This window comes from Lagopus muta, chromosome 17, assembly GCF_023343835.1.
Source record: "Lagopus muta isolate bLagMut1 chromosome 17, bLagMut1 primary, whole genome shotgun sequence".
Taxonomy (NCBI): Eukaryota; Metazoa; Chordata; class Aves; order Galliformes; family Phasianidae; genus Lagopus; species Lagopus muta.
The window spans coordinates 1,008,710-1,036,027 of NC_064449.1; the positions used below are offsets into that span (position 1 = coordinate 1,008,710).

The 27,318-nt window shown below is 42.2% G+C and overlaps 1 protein-coding gene across 2 annotated transcripts in view; it reads right to left on the bottom strand.

Annotated features, from left to right (window-relative positions):
* MED13L (mediator complex subunit 13L) overlaps positions 1 to 27,318 on the bottom strand; it is a 180,347-nt gene that overhangs the window by 41,570 nt on the left and 111,459 nt on the right. For both annotated transcript variants that reach the window (XM_048964560.1, XM_048964561.1), the window contains 6 exons: positions 11,342 to 11,487; positions 9,869 to 10,063; positions 9,299 to 9,490; positions 4,581 to 4,743; positions 3,670 to 3,774; positions 46 to 774 (listed from right to left, as the gene is read on the bottom strand). In XM_048964560.1, coding sequence (XP_048820517.1) covers positions 46 to 774; positions 3,670 to 3,774; positions 4,581 to 4,743; positions 9,299 to 9,490; positions 9,869 to 10,063; positions 11,342 to 11,487 — 1,530 coding nt within the window. The remainder of the gene's footprint in view (positions 1 to 45; positions 775 to 3,669; positions 3,775 to 4,580; positions 4,744 to 9,298; positions 9,491 to 9,868; positions 10,064 to 11,341; positions 11,488 to 27,318) is intronic.

Below are 27,318 nucleotides of genomic sequence, written 5' to 3' on the forward strand. Positions count from 1 at the left end.
TTAGAATTTAATAAAAGCACCATTCGGGCCAATTTGCGTTCTTACCTTTTCAGTGCAGTGCTGTCTGAGTTCACTTCCATCTTGGCATCATCTCTCTCACATGGAAGACCTGGTGGCCTGAATTCTGGATCGTCACTTGATGGGACGCTATAGGTCCTCCACATATCTAGTGACTCATTGTTCTGAATTATCCCACAATATAATGCTGTTTCACTAACCTCTGCCATCAGAGGTAACCTCTGTCCAACAAGAACTGTCCTCTCATCTAAGCTGGGCAACGGCTGAAGCTCCAGCCCACTGCCATAGAGCGCTGGGTTTACAGGTACAGAAGGTGGGTCCAGATTCTCTGTTTCCTGACCTCTCGGCTGGGGGCTAAGTGTGGGAGGCAGAGGGGAAGAAGGGGAATGGGGTGAATCCATAGGATTCATATTAATTTGCTTGCTTGGATTTCTAGCAGGTATAGATAGCGGCTTCTCATATTTTCTGGAATTTGGGACTTCTAAAGAGGGTTCCATGCCTGCTAATCCCAGCTTCTGCCCTGATGTGTCCTGCTCCACGCATAGCTCTTCAGTCACAGAGGGCCGATGGTGAAATGGCATCATGGGCCTTTTTTGCAGTTTCTCTCCCTTGTCCTGTCTTTCTGTTGCTTTGTGCTTTGAAGAGGCAGGAGGCGGCAACGATGAAGATGATGATGTTCCCACACTGAATCCTGGCTGATTTATTGTCGGGGGGCGGCTGGAACCGGCAGCACAACGCTGTTTGAAAACCTTGTGCCTGAAAACAGAGACAAAAGCAAGTCACTGCATGGTTCATCCTATTATCTGCTCTAAAGGAAAGAATCCCAAAGAAATCTTATGTCTATTGTTGGTCTTTTAAGAGATTCTGGAAATGCCACATGATCTGCACTAGGCAGAGCCCAACATGACTGCGTATGTCTGACCTATAAAATGGAGAACGGGAAAAACAGAATTCAAAGCAAACAAGATCTAATGTTTATATAAAGCTGAACACTGCTTATATGGAATTTAATGTAACAAAATAAAATAAATCAGGCTATTGTTGTTTTCATTACCCTGAAGAAGTACAGCCTTTCAAGTGAAATGACTGCTGGGGAACTGAACCACTACTCTTGTACGCTTCCAAAATACAGATCTGAATTGGTTTGGCTATGTTCACTGAGGCAAAATACAGCAAAATGCTTTCATGTCAATTTCCTCCAGATATGGTTAAAAAAAAAAGAAAAAAAAAAGAGGCATAATTAGTCCAAAGAATAAGCAACTAAAAATTGATGTATGAATAAATATTTGAAAGCATTCAAACCAGAAATCCACTAACATGAAAACTTATTACAATGTTAAGATAAACTATATTATCTGAAATAAAGTGGACTACTGGACTGGGGAAAACTAATTCTGCTTCTCTGACTTAGTTAGGAAAACACCCAAGTTTCGCAGAGCAGCTGTCAAACAGTACAAATACAACTACTGGTACTGCATCTTTTTCCTATAACCATCTTACACTGCGTGCTGTTGTCCTGGCTTTATTTGTGTTTGTTTTATTGGTGTTACTAGGAAACATTACAAGTTCTTTGCCACCACAAATCATCCTTAGCACAGCATCCATGTGGACCTAATGCCCTTGTAACTGCAGGTGTGCCTTAAGCATGGCTTAAACATTTCATTGCACTCATTCTCCATCATTCACCACACCAACATGACTACAGAACTTGACTGACACCAGACAGTCTGTTTTCCAAGAAAGAAAGTTGGGTCTATAGAAGATTGAATTTGATGCTGAGTATCAAAGAACCCCATATATGAGATCTTATCTTCACATTTTTACCCACATTTGCGCAGTGCTCACAAAGGGCACAGTGATGACTAAGGCAATTATACTGATATGACAGTATCTGTCCAGCTTCTTCACCTGCACAGAAGTCGCATGGCACACATTTATTGTTGTTTGAAACTGCTTCAAATTGCAAATGCAGCTCAACGTCTCTACAGATTCAGATCTCCTTTTTCCACTATTGGTTCCCTAAGCTTTCCAGGCAAGGCTTGACTTCAGTTTTCTATACAGAACACTTGGCATCCTGACAAAACATTCATTTGTTCCACATTCCTGAGTATACATAATACATACAGCCAACAAATAATCAGAGTAAGAGTAAGGCTGCAGAGGACCAACATCTTCACTTCAGACAGCACAGGCTGTTGTGTGACACACAACCCCTTTGTATTCCTTTGTCTCCCATATACACAAACAAGAAACTACTTTCTAAGAAGTCAAGCACAAGGCACAGGGACGCAATCAGGCTTTCTCATTTTCTAAACAACAACCTTCCAGTGATCAATGGAGTGCTGTATTCCTAAATTTCTCTGTGCGGCCAAATCTGCACAGAAAGCCCTGCACAGAGTACTGTGACAGGTCAGAGATTTCAGAATTTGGTTAGACAACTGTTATCATTAACTACAGCATTATTCTCGAGCTTGCCTCACTTGAAAGAAAAGGAAAAAAGAAAATCAGCTACGCCTCCATCAGCCAAAAGAGTGGAGAATCATTTCAGCCATATCATCAGCTGTTGACCATAAATTCTGGAAAAAACCCTTCTTGTAGTATTAAAACAAAACAAGCAAACAAACAAACAAACAAACAACAACAACAACAACCAGAAAAAAAAAACAAAAAAAAAAACAGAAAAAAACCCAAGCACGATACCACAGAGGCTTGGTTAGCATGGCAGCGTTTCTATTTGAGCACATGAATGTCATTTACATGTTTGAATACTTAAAAATAACTTCATTAGGTCATACAAACATTTTTACAAGCCTAATAGATGGTGATCCCAGGAATTAGGAATTTCAGTTGAAACTGTTTCACACGAATGTTCTACCAGAAGCTGGCCTTCTGGCCATCTCAGGCACAGAAAATCACCCCTGGCAATTCTATAAAACGTTTAGTACAAGTGGTGCTGCTGGTTTGCCTCTCCTGTGTGAGTAGCACTGGAACTTCCAGTGTCCAAAAATGACAGATAATTGAATAAACTTCTAAAGTGCTCCTTTACTTGTTGTGATTTTTTTTCATCCATTCACAGCAGTGCTGCAAAGCTGCTCCATTGCCTTGGTGCCTTTTTGGTGTCTGGTGAGTCATGGCAGACTGACTGGAGGGTATACAGAGAGAAAGCAACTCTCTGGGAAATTTTTCATCTTTCTCCAAAGGAGTTCCTCAAATCAGGATGCACTGAAACTCAGGCAAGACGCAAATTCATTCACTGATCTGTAACAAATGTTTATTAATTCTGAGCCAATTCTGCATAAGTTGCCATCTGAGTTTCTGCTCCTCTTCACCATAATTTTAGCACTCCAAATTTTGGAGCTTTGAAGCTCACATCTCCAAAAAGCCTGAAGGATGGGTTGATTGCAAATGAGAAATGTTTGAGTGATTCTAGACCTCGCTCTCTAATCTGGGATCATTTTTCCACTTGAGTTGCCTGCGACAAGTAGACAATGATAAGAGATGCTTGTTAATCACCTGAATGTGATTGATGTGCACAGTTTTAGAGCTTCCTCTTTTCTCAGCTAAAACATAACTCACTTCTTAAAGGGTACCTCTATCTAACTGAACAGTGCTCTTTCATCATGAGAAACGCTTCCTGTCTTTGAAGCTCACCTGGAACAAGAACAACTGACTCTTTGGACTGGATCCACAAAATCCCAAGAAACAGTATTGTTAGGAAGTTCCTCTTCCAGATTTGCAGTTGTAATTTGACTCCTCCTAAAGAATAAACAATTGCTTTAGTAATTATTACACTGTGTAAAACAAAACCTTAAATAAACAAGCATGTGTAAATTCACATCTGTTAATCTCACGTAAAATTCCTTTCTATTACTGCTTCCCCTTTGAAATATAATTCTTTTTTTAACAGTATTTCCTTCTAATACATCTAAAACCTTCTATGGGAGGATGGTACCAGCTCCACATCAGATAGATGTTTGAGAACAGAAAATAAGATTCAAGCAATTTAGATTGAATCTGAAAATTCATCTGACATATTCAGATATGAAACTGCATGGAAACAATAAAAAAATATGGATTTCAGGGCATCTCGTGCCATGAATGTATTTTAAGTAATAAAGTAAAAATTTAAGTCATAAAGACCTGCAATGCTAAAAACAACCCATATCCTTATCACTGGGAATTTCAGTCCAGTTCCTTGAAGATTACTCTTGGAATTCTAAATATCAAATACACCCTCTCGGATCTTCAGTCGCCCAACTTTCAACTACAAGTGGAACTAGAAACTGCAGTCACTGAATCTGAAAACACCTTGCTAAAGGCACCTTGTAAGATTCTTAACCTCAAAGTCTCACACCGTTAAGATACATGACTGCAAAGGCAACATGAACAGTGCTAAAGAGTTTTCCACTGAATACAGTAACAAATTTTCTTTGATAATGCTGCATTGCAATATTAGCTTAGATTAGTGGCAAAAATAATTCTATCAGGAATAATATCTAAAGGCAAAACTATTAATATTTTTACTATGTATTATATGGTATTAATAAGAACTGCTGCCTTACTTGGACTGTGACCTGTTGAGAATGCATTCCTTCCAGACACGGTGAACCATACGATTGTGAAATTTTGGAGTAATCTTGCTTGATTTCTTTGGACTGTGTACACTAACTGTTCCCTCCTGTATAGCTGAATGGCTGACACTGCTCTGAGAGCATCCACTTTCTCCTACAAGATAAATTAAGCAGTTGTTATTTGAAAGCACGAATCATTTTTTATACTCAAGATAAAACCTCAATGAAGAAATGAATGGAACATGACTTCTTTACATTACACCTGAACTGAATTACCAAAATCAAAACTTGCTTCAGTGAAGTCTTACAGTTTAAATGTACACTATTACAGACCAGTTTAACAGCTGATTGTTCATATATACAATTAACATAACGTGAGGTTCTTAGCTGTACCGGGTACAACAGAATTGAGTGCACCCTCAGCAAGTTTGCTGATGACACCAAGCTGAGTGGTGCAGTTGACATGGTGGAAGGAAGGGATGCCATTGAGGGACCTCAACATGCTGGAAAGGTGGGCCTAGGTGAATCTAATGAGGTTCAACACAGCTAAGTGCAAAGTTTTGCACTTGGGCTGGAGGAATCCCAGGCATCCATACAGACTGGAAGGAGCAGTCCCTTGAGAGCAGCCTGGCAGAGAAGGACCTGGGGGTGCTGATGGATGAAAAACTGAATGTGAGCCAGCAGTGTGCTCCTGCAGCTCGGAAAACAAATGGTATCCTGAGCTTCATCAAAAGAGGGGCGGCCAACAGGGACAGGGAGGTGATTGTCTCCCTCTGCTCTGCTCTTGTGAGGCCCCACCTGCAGCACTGCGTCCAGGTCTGGAGCCCCCAGCACAAGAAAGACAGGGAGCTGTTGAAGAGGGTCCAGAGAAGCCACAAAGGTGATCAGGGGGCTGCAGCACCTCCACTATGAAGACAGGCTGAGGGAGCTGGGCTTGTTCAGCATGGAGAAAAGAAGGCTGCGGGGTGACCTCATTGCAGCCTGCAGGACCTAAAGGGAGCCTGCAAACAGGAGGGGAGTCAACTCTTTGAAAGGGTTGATAACAGCAGGACAAGGGGAAATGGTTTGAAGTTGAGGGAGGGAAGATTGAGGTTGGATGTCAGGGGGAAGTTCTTTGCTACGAGAGTGGTGAGGTGCTGGAACAGCTGCCCAGGGAGGCTGTGATGCCCCATCCATCCCTGGAGGTGTTCAAGGCCAGGTTGCATGGGGCCCTGGGCAGCCTGGTCTGTATTAAATGTGGAGGTTGGTGGCCCAGCCTGTGGCAGGGGGTTGGAGATTCATGATCGTTGAGGTCCCTCCCAACCCTGGCCATTCTGCAATTCTGTGTGATTAGCATCATATTTCATAGAAATGAAAATATTATTCAACACACTAATAATCTGAAAATTCCTATTTATACTCTGCACTTCACTTCTTTCTGTCTGTGAGACAGAAACCTTATCAGCTGTTTATAAGCAGACATTTCTTTTTCTACTACGCAGTAGGGTTTTGTTCAGATTAATGGAAATCCAAGAGTCATCTTTAAAAGCAGAACCTGGAACAGCAGAGGGAGCTTTAGGCTCATTTGGCTGAGTCGCTGAGCACTGCTGCGCTCTGGATGGAAACCTAAGTAAGGATATGCTGCATCTTAACAAGGTCAAATCAGTGTACAGAACACTTTGTCCTTCTGCCTGACACAATTTAGAAAGCCTTAAGAATGAAACGCTGGAAGTTTCACTGCCATACATTGCTACATCCAACAAGGCAGTTCTGCTGACTTCTATTAGGTGATGTTCAAAACCCAGCTTCTACAATTGCACACAAGCTGCCTAACCCGTATCTTCTTCCATTTTTCACACTTACAGTTACTTTCTCCACTTAGAACTTTCCTGCTTCTCTTTTCACATAGAATTTCAACAAAAAAGAGGCAATCAAAAGGATATTCCTACACATACTGAGGTCAGTGACTAACGATCTATGTAACTGGCTTTCAAATGTTCAACATTGCTCGTGAATTCAATGTCTTGGTAATAAAAACCATAAAAATCAGATCAAAACTTCTGGAATCATCACACGTGCTCCTTTTCAGAGGGAGATGTGTGTAAGTAAACAAACGTCATGCACACACGTACATGCTCCATAAGCTAACAGCAGGATGGATGTAACCGTCAGTGTGAAAGAAGTGACGGAGAGGGAAGAATTGGAGGTAAGGGAGGATAACCAAAGGCCTACCAGAGCTTTGACACTGCCTTTGAGTGCATTAACTACTTTTTCCCAAATTGATACCTTCTATACTACACTCTGGTTCTACACCTGAAAAAATCCCATTCTATAGTTCCAGCAAAATTGTTTCTTTACATACAATTAGAGACAACCACAGAAAGTGTGGTTGGAAGAGATCTGAAGAGATCATGAAGCCCATCCACTCCTTTGTCCCTGATTAACTGCAATCTTATTTCAGAAAAAATATTTGACTAACCCACTCTGAAAGAGAGAGAGAGAGGGATGGACAGAGGGAGGAAGGTAGGAAAGGAGAGAGGTAAGGGAGGGAGGAAAGAAGGAGAGAGGAGAGAGAAAGAGAGAGGAGAGAGAAGGAGAGAGAAGGAGAAAGAAGGAAAGAGAAAGCGAGAGAAGGAAAGAAAAAAAAAAGAAAAATAACCCACCCACCTCTCTGCTAATGGTAGCTTCCCACCAGCCAATTATTCCAACACTTCATTATCTTCACTCAGAGAAAGTTTTTTCCCAATGTTTAACCTAGATTTGCTTCGCTCTAGTTTAGATTCATTACGTACTGGTTGCAGAGGAAAGGTTATTACTTTTCCTCTTTCATGTCTCTGAAGACTGTTAGACTGTCTCTCCTTCAGATTTCTCTTCTCTAGACTAAACAGCCTCAATTCTTTCCATCTTTCCCTGTGGGCCCTGTTTGCAAAAATCTATCATCATTTATACTGCGCTTTTCTGGACTCCATTCAATTTGTCCACATATTTGCTTAATAACAGTGCTCAGAACTGGATGTGGAACTACACCCATGTTTTTACCAGCATGGAGCAGAACTGAAGGATTATTCACATGCTTCAGATTAACCCAGTTTATGTACCCATTTACCAGTTCTGCGCAGCATGACATGTTTTTCTGATCCATTTCTCCAATTTGTCAAGATCTTTTAAAATGGTAAATGATACAAAACAATGGAATCCTTTCATTATTCTCTGGGGAAGCACCAGTTTCATACTGCTCTCTTAAACAACAGCAGAGATCAAACAGAAATTGTGGCTGCCAGATTGAACAATATTAACATTTTTTTAGACTTTAATAGTTATGAACACTGTAAAACAGAATTCCCTTGTGATATTATACAAATTTAACAGGGATCTGAAAACTTTAAAAATACAATGGCAATTTTTCACATGCCTTCAAAATGTTTCTTTGAACAATATTCACTGAGTTCTTTTTGCTGTATCTGATAATTCACTTTTTTTCCCCCTTTACCATCTTAGACCCCTGCACACAAACATGCATTTCACTCCTCTATGGCTAAGACTCCTCTGTTCCTCCATCCTCACCTGAGACTGATCCACAATTAGTTACAATATAACCCCTCCAACAATGGCAAGGTCTCATTCATATTCTAGATGACAACAGACAATATATATACATTTAATTTCTGAGGAGCAATGCAATACACACATTTATTTCTGAAGAGGTGAGCTATTGAGGATCGCATCATGGCCTTCCAATATTTGAAGGGAGTGTATAAACAGGAGGGGGTGCAGCTGTTTATGAGGGTAGACAGTAATAGGACAAGGGGGAATGGTTTTAAACTGAGACAGGGGAGGTTTAGGTTGGATATGAGGAGGCGGTTTTTCCCCCAGACGGTGGTGAGGCACTGGAACAGGTTGCCCAAGGAGGCTGTGGATACCCCAGCCCTGCAGGCATTCAAGGCCAGGCTGGATGTGGCTCTGGGCAGCCTGGGCTGCTGGTTGGTGACTGCACACAGCAGGGGGTTGGAACTGGATGAGCATTGTGCTCCTTTGCAACCCAGGCCATTCTAGATTCTATGATCTTGAGTCCCATCCATCAAGCATGAAGAAGACTTCTGAGCTAAGAATCACCATGGATCCAGTCGCACATCAGGGCACATTCTGTGCAGACAGAAGAGGCAGTGGAGCAGGAGGCACTGTGCAGCACCCTGCGTGCTGGGCACAGAGCACGGAAGCTCACGTCAGCCCTCATGTGAGAGGCCAGCTCCTCATCACCATGTCTGGAGACTACGCATTTCTTTTGAATGGCCCCTAACTAAAACCCAATGGTGGCAGATAGAAAGAGTAGCTTGTATTTGCATATTATTATTGTTATACAAACATGACTGATTAATTAAACGCAGTATTTCCAGCTTTGTACAAAAAGAACTACATACTGCTGTATGTTCACTATACCCTCGTACAACAATAAATCAACACACTCATCTCAATGCAAAAAAAACTACCACTTCAGTGGTGCTACAGTGAACAGAAAATAAAGCTGGACAGAATTCCCAAGGTTTCATTTAAAAGTGTGTCTTCTTCAGGAGTGTTTAGAAGATCAGTCGTCATTTATCACAGACCTACGGAAAAAGCTCTCTCTTAAATCTCAGTCTACTTCCTGTCTTTAATCTGCTACTGTTCACACACTTATCTTCACATACACAAAGATGAAATAGCAATTCCAGGCTATTAGGGTTATTGCTTACCCATAACAGCCTGCTCTGGAGAAGTGGGTGGAGTGAGAGGCATTCCACAGGTACTAGAAGGATCTTTCACGCTTCCAAGCCCCTGCTGACCCACATTTATATGGCCTCCAGCACTGGCAGCGTTCTGTGACATGGGGATGTCACTCTGGGAGATGAGAACAAAGGCTGAAGGATACACCATCCTTACACCACCTATAATGAAACGGAAAAACAGAAGTCTTAACCATAACATATAAAATTCAGCAGCCCTAGCTGCTTCCACTCATTTTCAATGTCAATTAGGTAAAACTTGTCTGAAATACAAAGAGCTAAGGAATTTTACATACTAATAAACATTCAACCCTCTATAACCAGTACAGGGATGAAACAAGGAGCTTGATAATGTGAGTAATAGCATATGGGATACAGGGAGTAAAGAAGCTTGAGGCAAGATAACTAGTCAGATGTTCCAGCGTCAAGAGAGCTACAAGAGAAGATAGGGAAATTATAATAGCTGTTTCTGATTAATTAGATTTTTTTTTTAAAGGATGAGGAAGAAAATAATGCTTCAGGCAGAATACTGAAACTTACCAACAATGACTTCAACTGCCACAGGGAAATCGTTGTCATATCCCAGCTCTTCTTCCTCTTTCATCCCTTCTTTTTTCTTCAGCACCATAGGGTAAAAATACTGCCATTCCTCCATCAGCTTACGCGTTGCTGGGTCTGACATCTTGTATGACTGACCCGTGAGTGTACCATTCAAACCATAAGGACTGACCAAAACTGCAAAATAAGAATAACAGTGCTTACAGTACGTACATTTCAATTACCTGTCAGCCCTTCCCTGCCTGGCTTGGCTCACTATTCTGTTTGTATGCTGATTTAAGGATTTTGTATGCTGTCTTCAAGGAAAAAACACTGGAAAATCAGCCAAGGGTGGGAATTTAAGACCTCATTACACTGCACTAGCTTCTTCTATGGCTGTCCTTACTGAGCTAAAAACAGTCCTTTTTGCAGTCTAGATTAATAATATCTATAGTAAATTTATCTACGTGTTCTGGAACAACACTCACTGCTAAAGGGATGCCCATACACGGAAGTAATAGGAGACAGACATTTAACAATAGCTTTTACCAGCAACACGTGGTACTACAGCCTACTCAGTGTTAAAAAGGATAGAGAACCTGAAGAAGACTACAGTTGTGACAAATAAGGATAACGAGTTGCTCAGCACAAGTATTTCCATTTGAACTTCGTTTTGCTTTTAGTTATATTTGATTTAAGACAGCAAGGAACTTAGTTTGCTGGAATAAAATCTTAAGTGGTCTACGAGTCTATGTTCTGTCAAAACTTCATATCTTGTAGTGAAATATTTTTCAACCAAGTTTCTTCAAACACTCATTTTCTAGTCTCTGGGTGTTGCTTCATTTCAGTGCTTAATTTTATAAAAATCTCCTGCTTTAATTACTTTGAAATCATAATTTCAGTCTGTAATGACTCAATGACTGAAATACTCTGAATTTTAGAGGTAGAGCATTGCACTGCAATTGCATCATTTTAGCAGCTTTCACTTAATTCTGTAAAACCCTGATTCTATGATTCTACAGTTCGAACTGCTTACATGGGCAATATATAGTCACAGATGCTTCAACATTTCATTCTTTCTGGTGCATTTTCAACCCTACTTAATATTTGTATACCTTTACTGTTTGAGTTAGAGGTCTGAAGTCACTGATGCAGACACCACTCAAGAAATACATTCATTTTTTAAAATAGCACGTAATTCACCTTAAAAAAAATGAATTGCCACACATGCGTGCTTTCAGAGATAACACTCATAAACAGAAAGCTCTAGAAAATTTGCACATCATTTATGTCTAGCTATAGCTTTGAGGTCCTATCAACCTTTTCCTTTATGTTTCTACCTTCCCGAATAGAAACGGAGCTGTTGGAAGAGTTACTTATTTTAATTCATCTCTGAAGATAACATCACCAGGAGCAGGTTCCTCCCATGCAGGAGTGAGGTTTAAATGGACCACATTCCCAAACCACCTCCCTTACCTTGGAACGGCGATGGGGAGGACTGGGCCATATGGATATGCTCTTCATTGATCAGGTAGATTGGCTGGTGCTGAGCAATCTCCACGCTGGTGCACACATTGCTTTCCCCATGAAGAAAGAATGTGAAGGCACACGACAAATGCTCACTGGAGATGGGGGAGACAAAAGAGAAAGGAATTTATTAACGTTAGTGAACTCATAGGTGTCAGTGATTTCATAGCTTTAAGAAGCTAAAATACACTCTTGTCACTTGTGGCCACCGAATACAGGTTCATCTGATGACCAGGTACAATTGCAGCACCCGTTGCTAAACAGCTATTTAGCAGGGCTGGCACCTATCTCAAAGATTTGTTTCCCTGCTTGTTTCAATTAGTAAGATCTCTACAAACAAAAGGGGTTATCTGGGCCTCAAGAGATGAAGAGCATCCAGTAAGATTCAGCATTCAGTATTTCACCAACCAGCAAAGGAACAGGAAAGGTGCCTGATCAACACCTTATGAGACCCTACTGTAGAGAAAATAAGAGCACATATTACAAGCTGAGAATGGTTTAAGATGAACTGTGGTTTTGTCACTGACAATTGCACTTGATTTTAAGTGGATGGCATTTAAAACTTTTGACTTCATTCTATTTACAAAATAACCTCCCATCACTGTTAACCATTTGCTGGCGAATCCCTTGCCACAAAGTCACAAAGAAATAAAACACATTTCGTGTTTTTTATGTATCATTTTAATCACCTAAAACTTGCCAAAGCTGAAGAGGCAATTATGCAGTGACTCTTCGGCCCAGTACAGAGCTGCACACAGCGTGCAGATGCTGCTGGCTTTGGCAGTGGATGGGCCATGATGCAGCCTGCATTAACTACCCTCACCAGAAAGATACACAGCCAACTGCAGCAATTCCACTGGAGTGTTTAAGACAACCACGTGCTCAACTACTGTCAGTTATGTTTAAACAAAGGCACTGATGGTCGAGAACAGGAAGCTGTATTAATCTCACTAAATCTCTGAATGATTCCACGCGTCATGTAGAACAAGATATTGCCCTCAACTGTGAGCCTCCAACACTGCCACAGAGAGACAGAAAATGGTCAGCTGAGAAAATCCAGAGAGAAAAGGTCACCTATATTACAGATGGGTGCTATCATTCTGTCGTTAGAACTACTTCGTAGCAATCAATTAACACTGTGAAATGAAAGGTTTTATTAGATTTTCATTTTCACAAGGGAAAGAAATTTCAGGTCGTTGAGCTCTGTCATCAGTATTGTAGAAGTAAATTGCTCGTTAATTTACACAGCAAGTGGCAGGTGAGGAACAGAATGGCTACAGGTGTTTCTGTCCATCTACCTTTCTTGCCCCACGTAAAAGGAGAAACAAAAATGAGAAGAGATTGTGAGCATCTATGACACAAACAAAAAACAATCAACTATTTAATCAAAATCCATTACTTCCTTGACATAGGACAAATATAAAGAAGACTCTAATAAAATAAAAAAAAAAACAGGGATGAGAAATCTGGTCTAAGATCAAGCGGGGCTAATCCCAGCAGAGAAATCTGTGTGCAGCACGTCAGCCTCTCTAAAGGAGAGAGCAAAGCTGTTTGTTGTCATTTTCAGCTCTCGTCTTTAGGATATTGCACAGAAATCCTCCCGATTCTGCAAGCTTTCTGCAGTAATGGGCTGTAAGATTCCTGCCTGTCTTCCACAGAACAGAAGGAAAAGATCTTCTGGTTACACACAAGACCCTTTCAAGTGGTCTGGTGTGAACAAATCACATGCAGTCCTACACAAAATTCACAGCTAACCACAAATGCTGCCAGAGTAAGAGACGGACAACATCAAGAGTTTAAAGGACAAAAGACATTTGTTTTTGCAGGGAAGTTTTTGCATCCCAGTGACTTTTCCTGCAGAGATCAGCTAACGCCAAAGTTAATCGTTACGTTTAGAAAATCAAAGGGGAAAATAAAATAAAAAAAGAGTGTTAAGGCCGTTCTAATTTCCTGAAAATACGACCCAAGAATAATTGTGACCAGCATTACATACAATTGCAATGACCATGACCAGCATTAAATACTTGACCAGTGCAGGAGGACGATCACCAGCCCCTCAGCACACTGAAGCCCTCATGGTCCGTGCCTTCCTTTGCCCCCAGCCTTCCTGCCCCTGGGCTGCAGGAGAACGCAGAGTTATGGGTTGCTGTGCTCCCTCAGTGTGAAGGCTTTAAGCTCTGCTTTCAGGACCAAAAGTAATAATGATCAAGGCCTGGGGACTTCCTACATTCCCAGTAAGCTTCTGGCAGACTCTGAGTAAAACGTTTACTTTAGTAACAACTACAGACTTTATTTCAAGAAAACAGCATCAGAGCGCTGTGATGTCCTCCAGTCAGGAACGCGCGCTCCAGCCAGTGACATTCCTGGCTTCAGCGCGTCTCACACAATTCCTGAAATGCCAAGCTGCAGAAATCACTCCTGCTGCGGATGTGAGACGTCGTTGAGCAGGATTCACACAAAGCTCATGAGCTACACACAGCTACACACAGCCTTCGGGAGCAGCAGCAGCTCTTCAGATGCATCGCACATCAGAGCTGCACGAGTGGCTCTGGAGCTCAGCGGGGCCCTACAGCACTGTGTTACAATGCCCTGCGCCTGTGGCAGAGCTCGAGCTCTCACGGAGCCGGCAGAGGCACGGAGGAGTGGCTGAACGTGAGATGCAGATCAGACTGCTCCAAACCGGGCAGCACGATGTTCAGATAGATATTCTATATTTTATTTAAAGCTATCTCAACCCTGTTCAAAACCCAAAGCCGAGAGGCTGCTGAAAACCCACTCTACTATCTCAACAGATTTTTGAACTTACTCATTCCTGTACATTTTCTTTCTTATCTCCCTGACACTCCGAGCATCAGAAACCACCAGAGGCACGTGAGATGGCTTCCCAGCGGTTCCTGCTCCACAAAGCCTGCAGGGCCCCACATGGTGCCTGCTCACAGCAAGCACAGTCATAGACGTGCTATGAAACCTGAACTGCTGCACCAAACATGTTCTTTGCATGAATTAACGATGGCAGGAGGACGGTGACAGGCTTTATAACTGTTTGTGAGCCTGAGCTGCTGTCCAGATGAAAGGATGAAGGTCTCCATGCTGTGGCTATGTGAGCAGCCTGCCCGAGGCCCATCCCCCCAGGGTCCAAAACAGAAAGCTGACAACCACTTAAGCGTCTGATGGATTAAAAAAAACACACAGTTGGAAGTACTTAAACTTATTTAAGCCCCGGGCATAGCGTGAAGTCAAAATGCTTAGTGACATACCCATGAGCTTAGCACACCTTGGCAGGATGCGTTCAGCTAACCACCACTGAGGGTGCGAGATGTAATTCCTGCTGGCTTTGCTTAGGCACAGTCAGTGCCACCAGAGACAGCAGTCATTGCTGTAGTCCTCCAGCACAGAATTTCAATACAGGTTTCTACAAGACCTGTTTTTTATTCTACCTTTGTAACAAACGCATCTTAAAGGAATGCCAGTAGTGCCTGTGTTACCCTATGCAGGCTCTGTGGTCTCCCTGCAGAAACTTCTCCCTCCTTTACAGCTGACTGACAGCCTCCACGGCTACGTGTGCCATTCCCAAACAGTGTGCTTGGTGTTATTTCCAGCCAGAGCTGCATTTAGATCAAGCTCTAAAAACGCTGAGCACTGCAGCCTTGAGCCAGCAAATTCTTCAGCATACACTTTAAGGACTATTTCTATTATATTTATTGAGGGAGAGACTTGCTAAAATTAAAATAATCAGTTAAATAGGAGGCTTCTATTAATAGAAATACAAGTTCCACAGTGACAGCTATTCCACGTCAGTTCACTTAATTGTACTTCAAACCTGTCCTCTATGTTTAGTTTCTAACATTTAAGAGCAAGGAAGTTGATAAGCAAAAGCCCCAAAGAGAAACAGCGAAGCCATGTAATCTCTTGTAACACAAGCAAATGCCTGCGCTCTTCTCCTCACTGTTATCAGCTCTTCTGGGTTTTTTTCCTCAATTTGTCATACAAAGGAAACAAGATGCGTAACACAGAAAATCCTTTCAATAAGGAGCATTTGCATGAATCAGACCTTCAATCTGGCACCACATCACCATAACTGACAACTGTCTTTCAGATTTTTTCCTCTGGGCCTTCATTACCTTAAATAACCTTGGAGATAGCCAGAAAGGTAACCGAGTTACTTGTTCATGTAATATTTAGGACCTCCCATAATCTTTCTGAGCAGCAATCCCTAGGTTACTATAAAGGACTTAAAGGGAAATACATGAAGTTAAATTTATGTACGTATAAAAATCAGACAAGAACCATGAAAACACAACCAGGTTTAAACTACACAACGTTGGCAGAGAAAGAACATCTGACGGATTTATTGTCTTACTCTTCCTCTATATTGTAGGTTTATATAAATACCCATGGAAGCTCAGCTGGTCTGCATTCAAACTTTAGAGAGCTTACTTCCACACAATTAATCTCAGGGAAGAAAATGCTAAAGAATTGCATTTTATAACTGAGTTCTGAATGCACGTACCCAACAGGAACATGTACATGAGGAACAGATCAAGCACTCTGACAAATGTTATTATCTCTCACTATAAATTAAGACTGCACATATTACTGTTCCAAAGTCCTCTTGTCACCAGTACAGTTCTTGAAATTGTTGTTCATCATCATAAACGTAATCTCAGACTTTGGTATTTTGCTTTTGCTTTCTTGGAGTATACTTAAAACTTTCCCTTCCTACAACAGCCACCAGCACACTGAGCTTGAGCTCCTTTCATGCTGTCAGCAGCCTCCTGGTTCTCTTCTTTCATTTGTAAGCCATTATTAAAATCACTGTCTGTGTATAATTAAATATATGAAGAATAATCTCTATTGCTTTTCCAGTACCCCTTAAAATCACATAATAAAGTCTGATCTTGGAAAGAAACAGCAATAAGCCCCACACGTTAGGAAAACATGCCATCACAATGAGACTAATCACTTGCTTCAAGTGGACTATAAAAAAAGGAGGGCATGAACATACTCTGCACCAATATGCATAGCAGGGAGAACACAGTGCCACTGGTTGCTTTGGATCTGCTCATGCAGTAGGTGAGTTACAGAGGTGGTGTGGGCAGGAGATGGCAGCACCCCGACACTCCACAGCCTGCAACAACCACCGAAGGGCAGCAGAAAGCTAATGTTACCCACATGGATGGGCTGGCAACAGCCATAGGGCTGCCCAAGAACCCCTTCTGCTGCCATCAGGGTTGGCTGACTGTGGGCCAGTGCTTGGGACTGCCATCTGGCTGCTCCAGTGTGGGGCACAGCATGCACATGGCACTCCTTGTGCTCACAAACAACCCGTGACATACTCTGCCTACCAGCTGGACTGTGGATGTTGCACATCTGAAATAAGATCAAATATGTTATTTGGAAGTACAGCATGAGTAGTTTGCAACATGCAAACATTTAAGAAATGTGGTAGAATTAGCATCAGGTTTTTTTTTTTGCAAAAAACCACAATCAAACCAGAACAGAAAGCACTCCTAGTCATGAGACAAGCCGAGTTTTCAGACGCAGCAGCTCCCAGTGAGTGGCTGGCAGCACAGAGCCTCTGCAGCAGGCACGAGACTCACACAGCTGCTGCACGCCATGGCCTTGAGTGCTGCTCAGCTGCAGCCTACAGCGTGTTTTATGCTCTCCTGGAAGAAGGGAAATTGACACTGAGAGAATTCTGGATACACAGGGAAAACAATGAACATGTCTGTAGCTGTTTTAGCTGCTTCTGCCCAAAGTCACCAGTCTTCATATTGCAAAGAGTAAGAACACAGGACGCCAACTTGCAGATTGGGTCATGCTGCTCGGGCAGCTGCTCTCTCTCTTTGCTTTCTCTCTTGAGGCGGGAGGAGCATCCAGAGTACTGCAATTCCCAGAACTGCCCAGGCCTTCTCATGATTGGACTTCAGACATCATTATGTTGTCTCACATGTTCTGTTGCTTTTTTTTTTTTTAATGCCTGAGATATATTTATTGTTTGCATTACAGATTCACTATCTCAACACCTCCTCGGTTGTCTCCAGCACCTCTCAGCAAGGCTCACACCCCTCACTCTCCACCCTCATCCTCTCACCAGCCCCTGCTCCCTCCTCCCACAACACATGGGGGGGCACAGGGGATCTGCAGTTTGTACTCTGAATGACAACATCAGTCTGCAGCACGACAAGGCTACGGCAGTACGAGTGCTGGCCCACATCGGGGGAACTGCTGCACATCCCATTAGCCAACACTTGGAGGAGTAATTATATTGCAGTCTTTACGTACAAGATGTACTTCAAGTCTCTGCTGGAGGAAAGGTCATGTCCAACGCACATAACCTTTTCTATACACAGCATAAACTGCTCTGTGCTCTCCACGCTGGCTGGTTATGAGGTCTCAGATTAAGACAGTCCCATTCTTTTTTTCTTTTTTTTATGCCCTTAATAAGGATGGACTGAGCTACACACAGAGCAGCACTTCCACGCCCTATGAGCACTGTACTGCGACACTACAGCAGCTCAGGAGGGAAGCTTTCACCCTTTTGGACAGAAAATCACCAGGCTTTTGCCATACAAATTGTGCACAGAGGAACTTGTTCTGCCACAGTAGTTCTCCCTTAAAACTATACTTATATAGAAATAAGCAAATTTTTAACAGTGCATTAAAACAGTTTATCATTAATCTTGCTTATTATGAATGGATTGCTTAGCCTCTCTGAGTAGCATGCCCAGCCTGCTGCACTGGGGCCATGCACAGCCAAAGTAGCAGAGTTACTCCTTTCATCCAATGAAGGATGAAACAGCATAATACTAATAATAAATTATACTACTAATAATTAAATTATTAATTAATTATTAAAATAATACTAATAATAAATAAATACTACTAATAAATTGAGCACTTGTGCCATGTACATGGGAATACAGGGCAACGATAGGCAGCAGGAGAAGGCAGGTCAGTGCGCCTGCTGGCAGACACCAACCTGTTAGAAGTCAGAGAAACAGTTTCACTACAGCTCATACTTCACCTAACTCCACTTTTCATTCAAGCTTCAGGCTCTGGTGACTACTGAAGGCATTTTGTTTTTATTCGTGTTGCAGTTCAGAATAGGGCTGACTTCGAACCAAAACTGTTTTCAAGTATTTAATATTGCAATATCAAAAAATGATCTTGTTAGTTATCACGTTCATTATGAATACCAATTCATAGCGACCAACTTTGTCACATTTTATGATGGTTAATTGCATCTGTGGACAAGGGAAGGACAAGGGAAGAGCCAGTGATGCAATCTCTCTGGATTTCAGAAAGGCCTTTCATGTGGTACCCCATAATATCCTTCTCTCCAAATTGGAAAGATATGGATTTGACAGCTGGACTGGTCAGTGGATGAGAAACTTAAGACCATAACCAGGGAGTGGTGGTCAGCGGCTCAGTGTCTGGCACTGAGGTGATGAGGTACTGGCATAGGCTGCCCAGAGAGGCAGTGGATGCCCCATCTTGGAGACACCCAAGGTCAGGCCGGATGGGGCTGTAAGCACCTACTGAGCCGTAGGTGTCCCTGTTCAGTGCAGAGAGCTAGATGACCTTCAAGGGTCTCTTCCAACTCTTCCAACACTTCCACTGCAGGAAAGAATACAGTCTGTAGAGCAAAATACAAAAAAAAAAAAAAAAAAAAAAAAAGCCACCAAGGTGATTAAAGAGATATCCACGCTGGTGCTCATTTTCAATGGAAATTATAAACTTCCTTAGGAAAAAATGTGTACGCCCTTAACAATGTCAGGAATTTGCTCTTAACTGTACCACTCTCAGCAGATATTTTGAAAACAAAAGCACAGTTGTTAACAGCTACAAAATGAACTATGTTAACCAGAGAGTTGTCAGAAAGGACACGATCTTTTTGCCCTAGCACACTCAAAGAACAACAACAGGAAAAACTGCACTGAAAATTTCCAAAATCACTGCTGCCATCATCCTTCTGACGAGTCTCATTAGCACCCCACCTCCCTCATGATTCACTGGATTTAGAGACAGAGCATGAAACAGATTCCACTGGAAAATTCATTTCCACAGCAGATCTAATGCTCCATATAGTGGGACTGCAGCTGGACAAGCACATATATCCAAAATGACACACAGTACCGAGGTACTGAGCTACACGTTAGGTTACACGTGACTCAAAAAAGCAATCTGTGTTGTGCTCTTGGAATTTCATCCAATAAAAGTGGGCATAAAATCACCTCCGAATGGTTATGAGCAGTTCTGCTCTGCAGACCAGGACTGAAAAACATCCTTCTGAGTATTAATAACCTAAAATCAAGAACAAGCCTGACTAATGCTGATGGAGACCGGCCAACCAACTGCTCCGTTCTTTTTCAGCCTAAGGCATAAACTGACCTTTTCTCAGCAGCTCAGGACTGCAAAGTTTAAACCCTGGATCTCCCTAAATTACTCTTTCCTTGCTGATTTTATCACATACCATGCAGCTCTCAATCACCCGGTCTCACCAAGCGAGCAGCATTAGAATCATCAACCAGCACATTTGTAACAGGATTCATCGTGGTGTCCCAGAGCCACAGGGAAGCTGAAACCTTGAGAAGAGGTGGCTGCCCTCCATCCCCCACAAAGGTGCTGCCCGCAGCTGTACAGAAGCGGTGTCCTTCACCTCCACAACGGCCTCACGCTGCCTAGGACCAGCAGTATTCCTGCTACTCTGGGAGTAAAGCCCTGGGTTACTCTTTTTTGGTTAAACACATCCTTGTTGCACAGAACTCACCCCAAGGCACACGTACATCTGCCACCACGTTTTGCTCTTTATTCCACAAGATTCACGTTTCTGAAATAGTTTTTATTATATGGGAGAATACAGAATGTCTTCCAAATATCAACCAAAAGGTTTATATATATATATAAGTACATACATGCATGTGTATAGATACATACAAAAAATCACTCAAATTCTATCTCAATGGTTATGTCAAAGTTTGCTTTGAAAGCTGCAAATTTCAGGTGTCCAACATTTATCTTAACAGCAATTTGTTACAAAATGATCACTCACAATGCTTCTGTAATAGGAAAAAATACTGTGATGCTAATAAACACTACTGCATGTATATTAGTGGGGTACTGTACAATTATCATAGAATCACAGAATGGTTGGGGTTGGAAGGGTCCTTTAAGATCAGGTAGCTCGAATCCCCCGCTACAGGCAGGGTCACCTCCCACCAGACCAGGCTGCTCACAGACCCGTCCATCCTGGCCTTGAATGTAAAGACGGAAATCCCACGTTATTTCTCATATCAATACACAGCCCTCTTCATACAAGTAACAGTCCTCTGTTTTTCACTACCCAAGAAAACATTTCTCAGTGTGCGAACACCCAGCCCAGTACTGTTCAGAGCAGGCCACAAAGTCAAAAAGAAAGAACAAAAGCAGCTGTCAACCACTCCAAAACAAACCTCAGCATACTGCATGCCGTGTGGGGGGCAATAACACCCAAAGAGCAGGTGATGCTCAGCTTGCTGTCAGCACGAGGGCGATGCGAAGCAGACTGGAAGCACTGCCACTTCGGCACGTGTTTCAAGAGACAGACGTGTCCAGCTGCAAATGGACTGTTTTCCATATCTTCAAAGATAAGAATGTTATACATAAATCCTAAAAGTAGGCCTCAAAATAATGAAATCTGAGATCTCATAAAAGAAGACAAATGTTCCCAATAATAATGGAAACTAATTTTCTAAAAAGCACATTCTCTTCTTTGTCATTGCTTTTGGACTAATTTAAGCAGCGCTGGCACAGTAATATCAATCCATAGTATTTTACAAGCTAATAGACGCTACAATTAATTTGCTGTATCTCAGTTTAAATTACTTTTTCAATCAGTCACAGATACGCTCTCCAGACTTGCACGCAGGCTCTGCCCCCAGTGAAGACAGCAGAGCACAGAAATGCAGCTCGTCGTGATGTCTGAGCTCCAACACAAACACGGCATCGGGCACCACTGCCCCTTGCAGCAAGGCTCCTGAGCAGACGCTTCTTTTTGCTGCCTGCTAATGTAGGTTAATGCACCCTTCCTGCCTTCACCCCCAGGAAAGCTGAATGCTATTATCCAAAGTAGCATTATATTAGATTAAGGCCATTCAGAAAGGATTCTTCAACAAATATGGCAAACTGGAAGGGAAAGAAGGGACATGAGCCCGCGCTTGGTTGTCATCAATGTCACCAAAGATGAAATTACATTTATCAGTCTCATTGACAGAAAGTACATCAAGCAAGGCTAGTTGGTTCCCTCTACAAAAAAAAAAAAAACAAAACAACAAACAAACCAACAAAAAACAAACCAAAAAAAAAACAAAAACAAAAACCAGGAAAAAATGTTATTCTTAAAATCTAACAATGACCAATGCACTTCTGATTTCTCACTTCAACAGTACGAGGCGGAAGTAAATGAACGGCATTATCACTTTTGCACCACATTCACACAAAAAACAAAACCAACAATGAAGCCATCTGCTATTAAATCCATGCACCCACTTCCCAGTGCTGGCTGCTGCTGCTCTTCCAGCAGGGGAATGCTGGCACTGAGCATCCACACACTCAGCCCAGCTCCTCCTGACCACCTCCAAGCAATTTAGCAGTGACAACTGGAAATAGGATTTGCAAACGTGGGAAGACGTGACTCCCCTCTGTGGTGGTTTCTCTCCCTAAACAAATTTGCTGATACCTTTACATAATTATAAAGCTACAATGCTAAGCCTGCGTTTTAAATTACAGAGCATGAAGCAATATGAAACTTGACAGAGAGCTTTAATATTCCTAGGACTTGCAGCTAACCTCTTAAATTTCGCCAGAGGACAGCATTGCTAGAGAATGAATGCCTTTTTTGTCCCCTAACAAGGAAGAAAAAAACCCCACTATACCCTGACTGAACTGAACCAACACAAAAAAAATCCCCAGCAAAGTACTCAAATCCCTCTGCTCTTCTTAGCACACCTCATCAAGGAGCAAGGAGCTCAGTGCTCTCTCGAAGAAGGATGCGATGCCCTTCACACTGCTGCTGAAGAGCACGAGGCTTAATGAGCTGCACAAAAGGGGCCCGAGGTTTGGGGAGGGCTGAACCCCCACTCAGTTCCCAACACGGTTTCAGAGAAACTGATCATCCTTCACTGCATTACCTGTAAAAGGGGCTGCATGGGATGTAAACACCTACTGACACACATGATGCTCAGTGCTGGCAGCCTGCTACCAGCTGTCCTTCAAGAAGATGGTTGTGCAAAATTATTTCATATGCAACCATGATGCAGTATGCTCACAATTCATGGAATAAATTTTATGATCCAAAACTATATTAAACAACAAGCAGAAAATACTAAAGCCATGAGAAATGCATTAATTTGTTCATTGCCACGTGCCTGTGATCTTTCCGCTTTCAGAGTACATTTTAATTGACTAGTTTAGAGACCAATTAATCCCTTTATATTTAAGTCAATCACTGAATCCTCTCCAAATAATTTAGCTTCTCCATGCTCTCTCCCACTCAATGTCCCTGGGGAGTGAATGCAGCTGAAACAGGTGGCACACAAATCATGTTTAGCAATAGAGAAAGAACCGCATTAACAGGGATACAAAGCATTAAAACGAAAGCCTTAGAATTTAGTCAACCGTATTCCCTGCCCGGTTTCTACCTCTCTCACTCCCAATCAAATCCCTCATTTTTTCTTTCTGAAGTGACAATTTCATTAGTTCTAGTGTTTTTCTCCATGGCACCTGGTCTTCCCCTCTTCTTCTTTTGTACATTTAAACTACTGCTAAATTGGCTTGCATTATCTCCAGAAGGTAACACCTTCCTTGCCATCTCATTTCTTAACTTAAAAGCCCCCTGATTTCAAGTTCTTTAATAACCACCTTCCTTCTAGAATTACCCTTCCGTAATCAGAATTGCTTTTCTTCTTGCCAAGCATACACCCCTAGCTTAACAAAATCAGTCCCACCACTTCACTCCACAGTGCTTCACAAACACCACGACTTGAGAATCATTTGGTATTAAGATAGTTGATATTAAGATGATATTAAGAAGAGTTGGATCCAAGGACATCATTACGCAGACAGGTAACCACTAGAGACAGCACCTGTACCCTGTAAGTTGGTTTTGGAGAGGGTAAATGTATACACATATATATATGTAGGGTTTTTTGCCTATTAAAATGACTCAAAATCTCACTCATATAAGAACTGGACAGGACGTTGGCTTTCTCTGAATATAACACAATAAATGGTAACAGAATTAACATGGGATTTCTCTGCCACACCAGAGAAGCACATTTAAAAATGGGTCAAAGTTTTCACCAGTGCTATCAGCTGCCCAGGCAGGCCAAGAATTTGAAAAGGAGAAATATTTCAAACAAACCACCGTTAAAAACACCTCCTAGAAGTATGCAAAGGTCAAATGAACAGAACTTAAGCAGATTAAAGATATCATTTCTGTACATCAGTCCAAGATTTATAACATTTTTAGCAGCTACACAGATGTGTGACAAACAGATCATCTGAAAATTGTTCTATGAACACAAGGAAATAACGCAAGAAGGAAAAATTGCTGTTCTGCTGCATTAACTGCTACACTTGCTGCCCTCTGTTGCACCAGGTAATCTCATAGCGCCAATTACTTCCCCCTTAGTTTCTCCCTTGTATGAAGGACAACTTTCTGTGAAAAAACAAGCAGCACAGCAACACAGAAAACTTCTGTGGTGATATTTTACATGCATGCCAGGCATAGCAGCTATTAGCCTTACAAGAAGTACGGACAGAGCTGCAGAGTGCTTGACCAAAGCAGGGCTCTGGTGGACAGCACAGTGAAACAGTGACCCCAGAGGAGCCCTGTACAATGTATTGACCCTCAGCCTTCAGCTATGATAAAGGAGAAGCAAACAGGTTCTGAACCTCCCGTTCTGAAACGCAAACCTCTGTGCAAGCCCTACGCAGGCTTCCTCATTGCCTCCATGCTGCTGGCTGAGGATGGCACAAAAAGGGCAATGAAGGTAAAACGCCAACTGGAAGAGCCATCCTCATTTACCATGCAGGAAGCTCTGCTCTTGCACAGACACAGGCATCGTGTGCAGATGTGCACAGCTGCAGCTCTGAGATCCTCACAAAGCAGCACGCATGGAGAAAAGACAGAGTTTGCCCTGATCTCCAAACCAGCCTCAGGTAGCACCCTGAAAAGCAATCCAAATAGAAAGGCTGACATCCACACGCTGGATGTGCGTGTTATTGGAAGGAAAAGTAGCTACACTGCCACAGACCTATGAAGCACTTAGATTGCACAAAGTTTATGAAAGCTTTCTGAAAACCCCAAGGACTTCATTATTTCCAACAAGTCACTGAAATTTGGCAAGACTTTTTCAAGGTCAAAACATTCATTTCATGCATTCAATTAAATCCTGCTGAATTCTGACTGAATTACAGGGTGAAGAAAAAATAAATAACTGCTTCCCAATTCCGATTCCTCTTTCCACCTTCCTGTCTCCCCATCCCCCAGGTACAACTTGACAGCCTGCCAAAATCTCTGACCATTTCAACTCAAGTCCCTGTTAGAGCTATTACCATTGCCATCCTGTTCCGGAAGAATCCAAGCCTAGAGAACACAGGTGTCACCAGTAAACGTGGGAGAAGGGAATTGAGTTAGACTGAAATCACATCCATCCCCCTCAGTATAATTTGTGGCTTCGGGATCTGAGATCCTCGACTCTTGTTTTTTAAGCTTCTGGCTTTTGCAAGTCCCAGAGCCTCACCGCCTACGAAGTGAAGAAGCCATGCTTACTCTGACAGACACAAAGGTTTTGCTCCCCAGAGGCCCCTCTAAAGGAACTCACAGAGCTGCAGCGTGGGGCTGGCTGGCCCTAATTGTAGCCCTATTGCTTGTTAGTACTCTACAGCTCAGGAATACCTCTTTGCTCCTCATCCAGAATTCCTGTAGTTGTTTGGGGTGCAGAGCTGCTCCATGCCCTGCACACTGGAATCAGCCCAGCCCCACACCTCCCTCCACATCCATGCAGTGGAAAACAGAAATTTCTCGGTAACATTCAGCTGCTCTTTTTCACCCCTCGCATCTGCAGGCAGTCAGTGCAATACTGTGCTCACATGCCTTATGAAAGAGACAAGTCGCTTGCTTTTGAAAATATCCTGGTCAGTGGTAGTGATGTTCATGAATCTGATTTCTATCAGGAAAAACAAGGCACACAAGAAAGCTTTTGAAGAATAAGCACAATAGTGCCGTTTCCACAGAGACCCCGAGCTTCCATCACACACTTGAATACCTGTCTGCACAAACACCTTTATCAAGCTCCCTTCTTCCAGCACAATCACCCACTGCATGAGATACACTCAAATATTCTAGCAGTAAGGGCACGCAAATACTTGTGGGCAGGAGGGGCAAAGTCAGAGCAAACATGGGGGCTTGAAAACTGGAAATATTTAAGGATGGCAATGGACACACTGCACCAAAAGTTCTAATGCACTTCTTTGTTGCATCCTAATTTCTCCGACCTTATTGCTGTGGCAATGACAGAACCAGCCCGTAGAAGAATCCTCATGTGTAGGAAGGCGGAAAACAAGTCCTAACTGGCACTTCATGCTTTAGATTTAAATTCTAGAGTAAGAGGTAATGGTTTGTCCTAAATCGGCACAGGACGAAGCTATAAAGTGCTGCTTAACAATACTGCAAGTTCCCTCTGCTCTCACCCTGAAGGGTAACAGAGGTACTCCTGCCCATGTGAATCTTTTCCTCAGGAGAGATTAAAAGCTTACCAAACACCCTCATACAAAACTCCTAGAAGCATTTAGTCCAGAGATGGAACCACCAGTGACTGGAAAATACTCAGCAAACTCTCCTCATCCAAAATCTATGTATCCACTCATGAAATGACTCTGATATTAAAATGAGATCTGTGTGCGTGCTTCAAATTTAAAGTAGTTCACTGAAGGAAATGGATTTGGGATGGCCTGCACAAAATACGTTAGCAAGGAACTGTGGTAATTTTCTGGGTGATGCAGTCAGATGTACAACCTACCTGAATGAGGGCAGTGGGCATCCGACCAAGGCTAAAGCTGTTGGAAATTGTCACACTGGGTGCTTTTCAGGATTGGGCTATAGGTATCTGTCTCGTGCACATAATTAACAGACTCCTCCAAATGGCTGATTGCTCTTTTTAATGTTTTTGTATTACCAATGCATAATAATAACATACACTTAATAAAGATTGGGCTTTACGTTCTTTTACAAAACAGCTGGGAAGCACAAGCTGATTTCACAGAAAAGCAATAACCTTCAGAACATCTGAAATTCAACACAAACCCTTGGGGAGTGCTCTGAACAGCACTCTGAATTAAGAAAATATTTTCATTTATTTAAATTTTATCTTTCTTATTTTTTCCCCATTTTTCTTAATTAAATGTATTAATCAGAAAGAACAGGAAAATAATAACTATTTAAGATACAATTCTAATTTCTTATTCTGTACAGTGGTTTCTGAGACCTTGACTCTAAGGCCAACCTGGCAGGTCTCCACAGAGAATTACTGCTCGAAGCCCTGGAATTCTCTTCCTGCCCTCACCCTGCATCTTGTCAGAACAAATCCAACACATTTATCATCTGTGCTTAAAAGATCGCTTTGCATGTGAGATACAAACAGAATTCAGTTGTGCAGAGAAGACAGGAGCCAACCATTCATCTGGTCAAACACAGCACAGTGTGGACTTCACTTGTGCAGAGGTCCTACGCTCTTTAATTCCACCAAAACATTACCTTCTATTATTTTTTTAACGCATTAGCAGAGTGCAGACAGACATCATCAGACTTAAATAGCTTTAAATATCTTTAATCTTTGGGTTGAATTTTAAAATATATTATTCCTTTATTTTAATGCAACCAG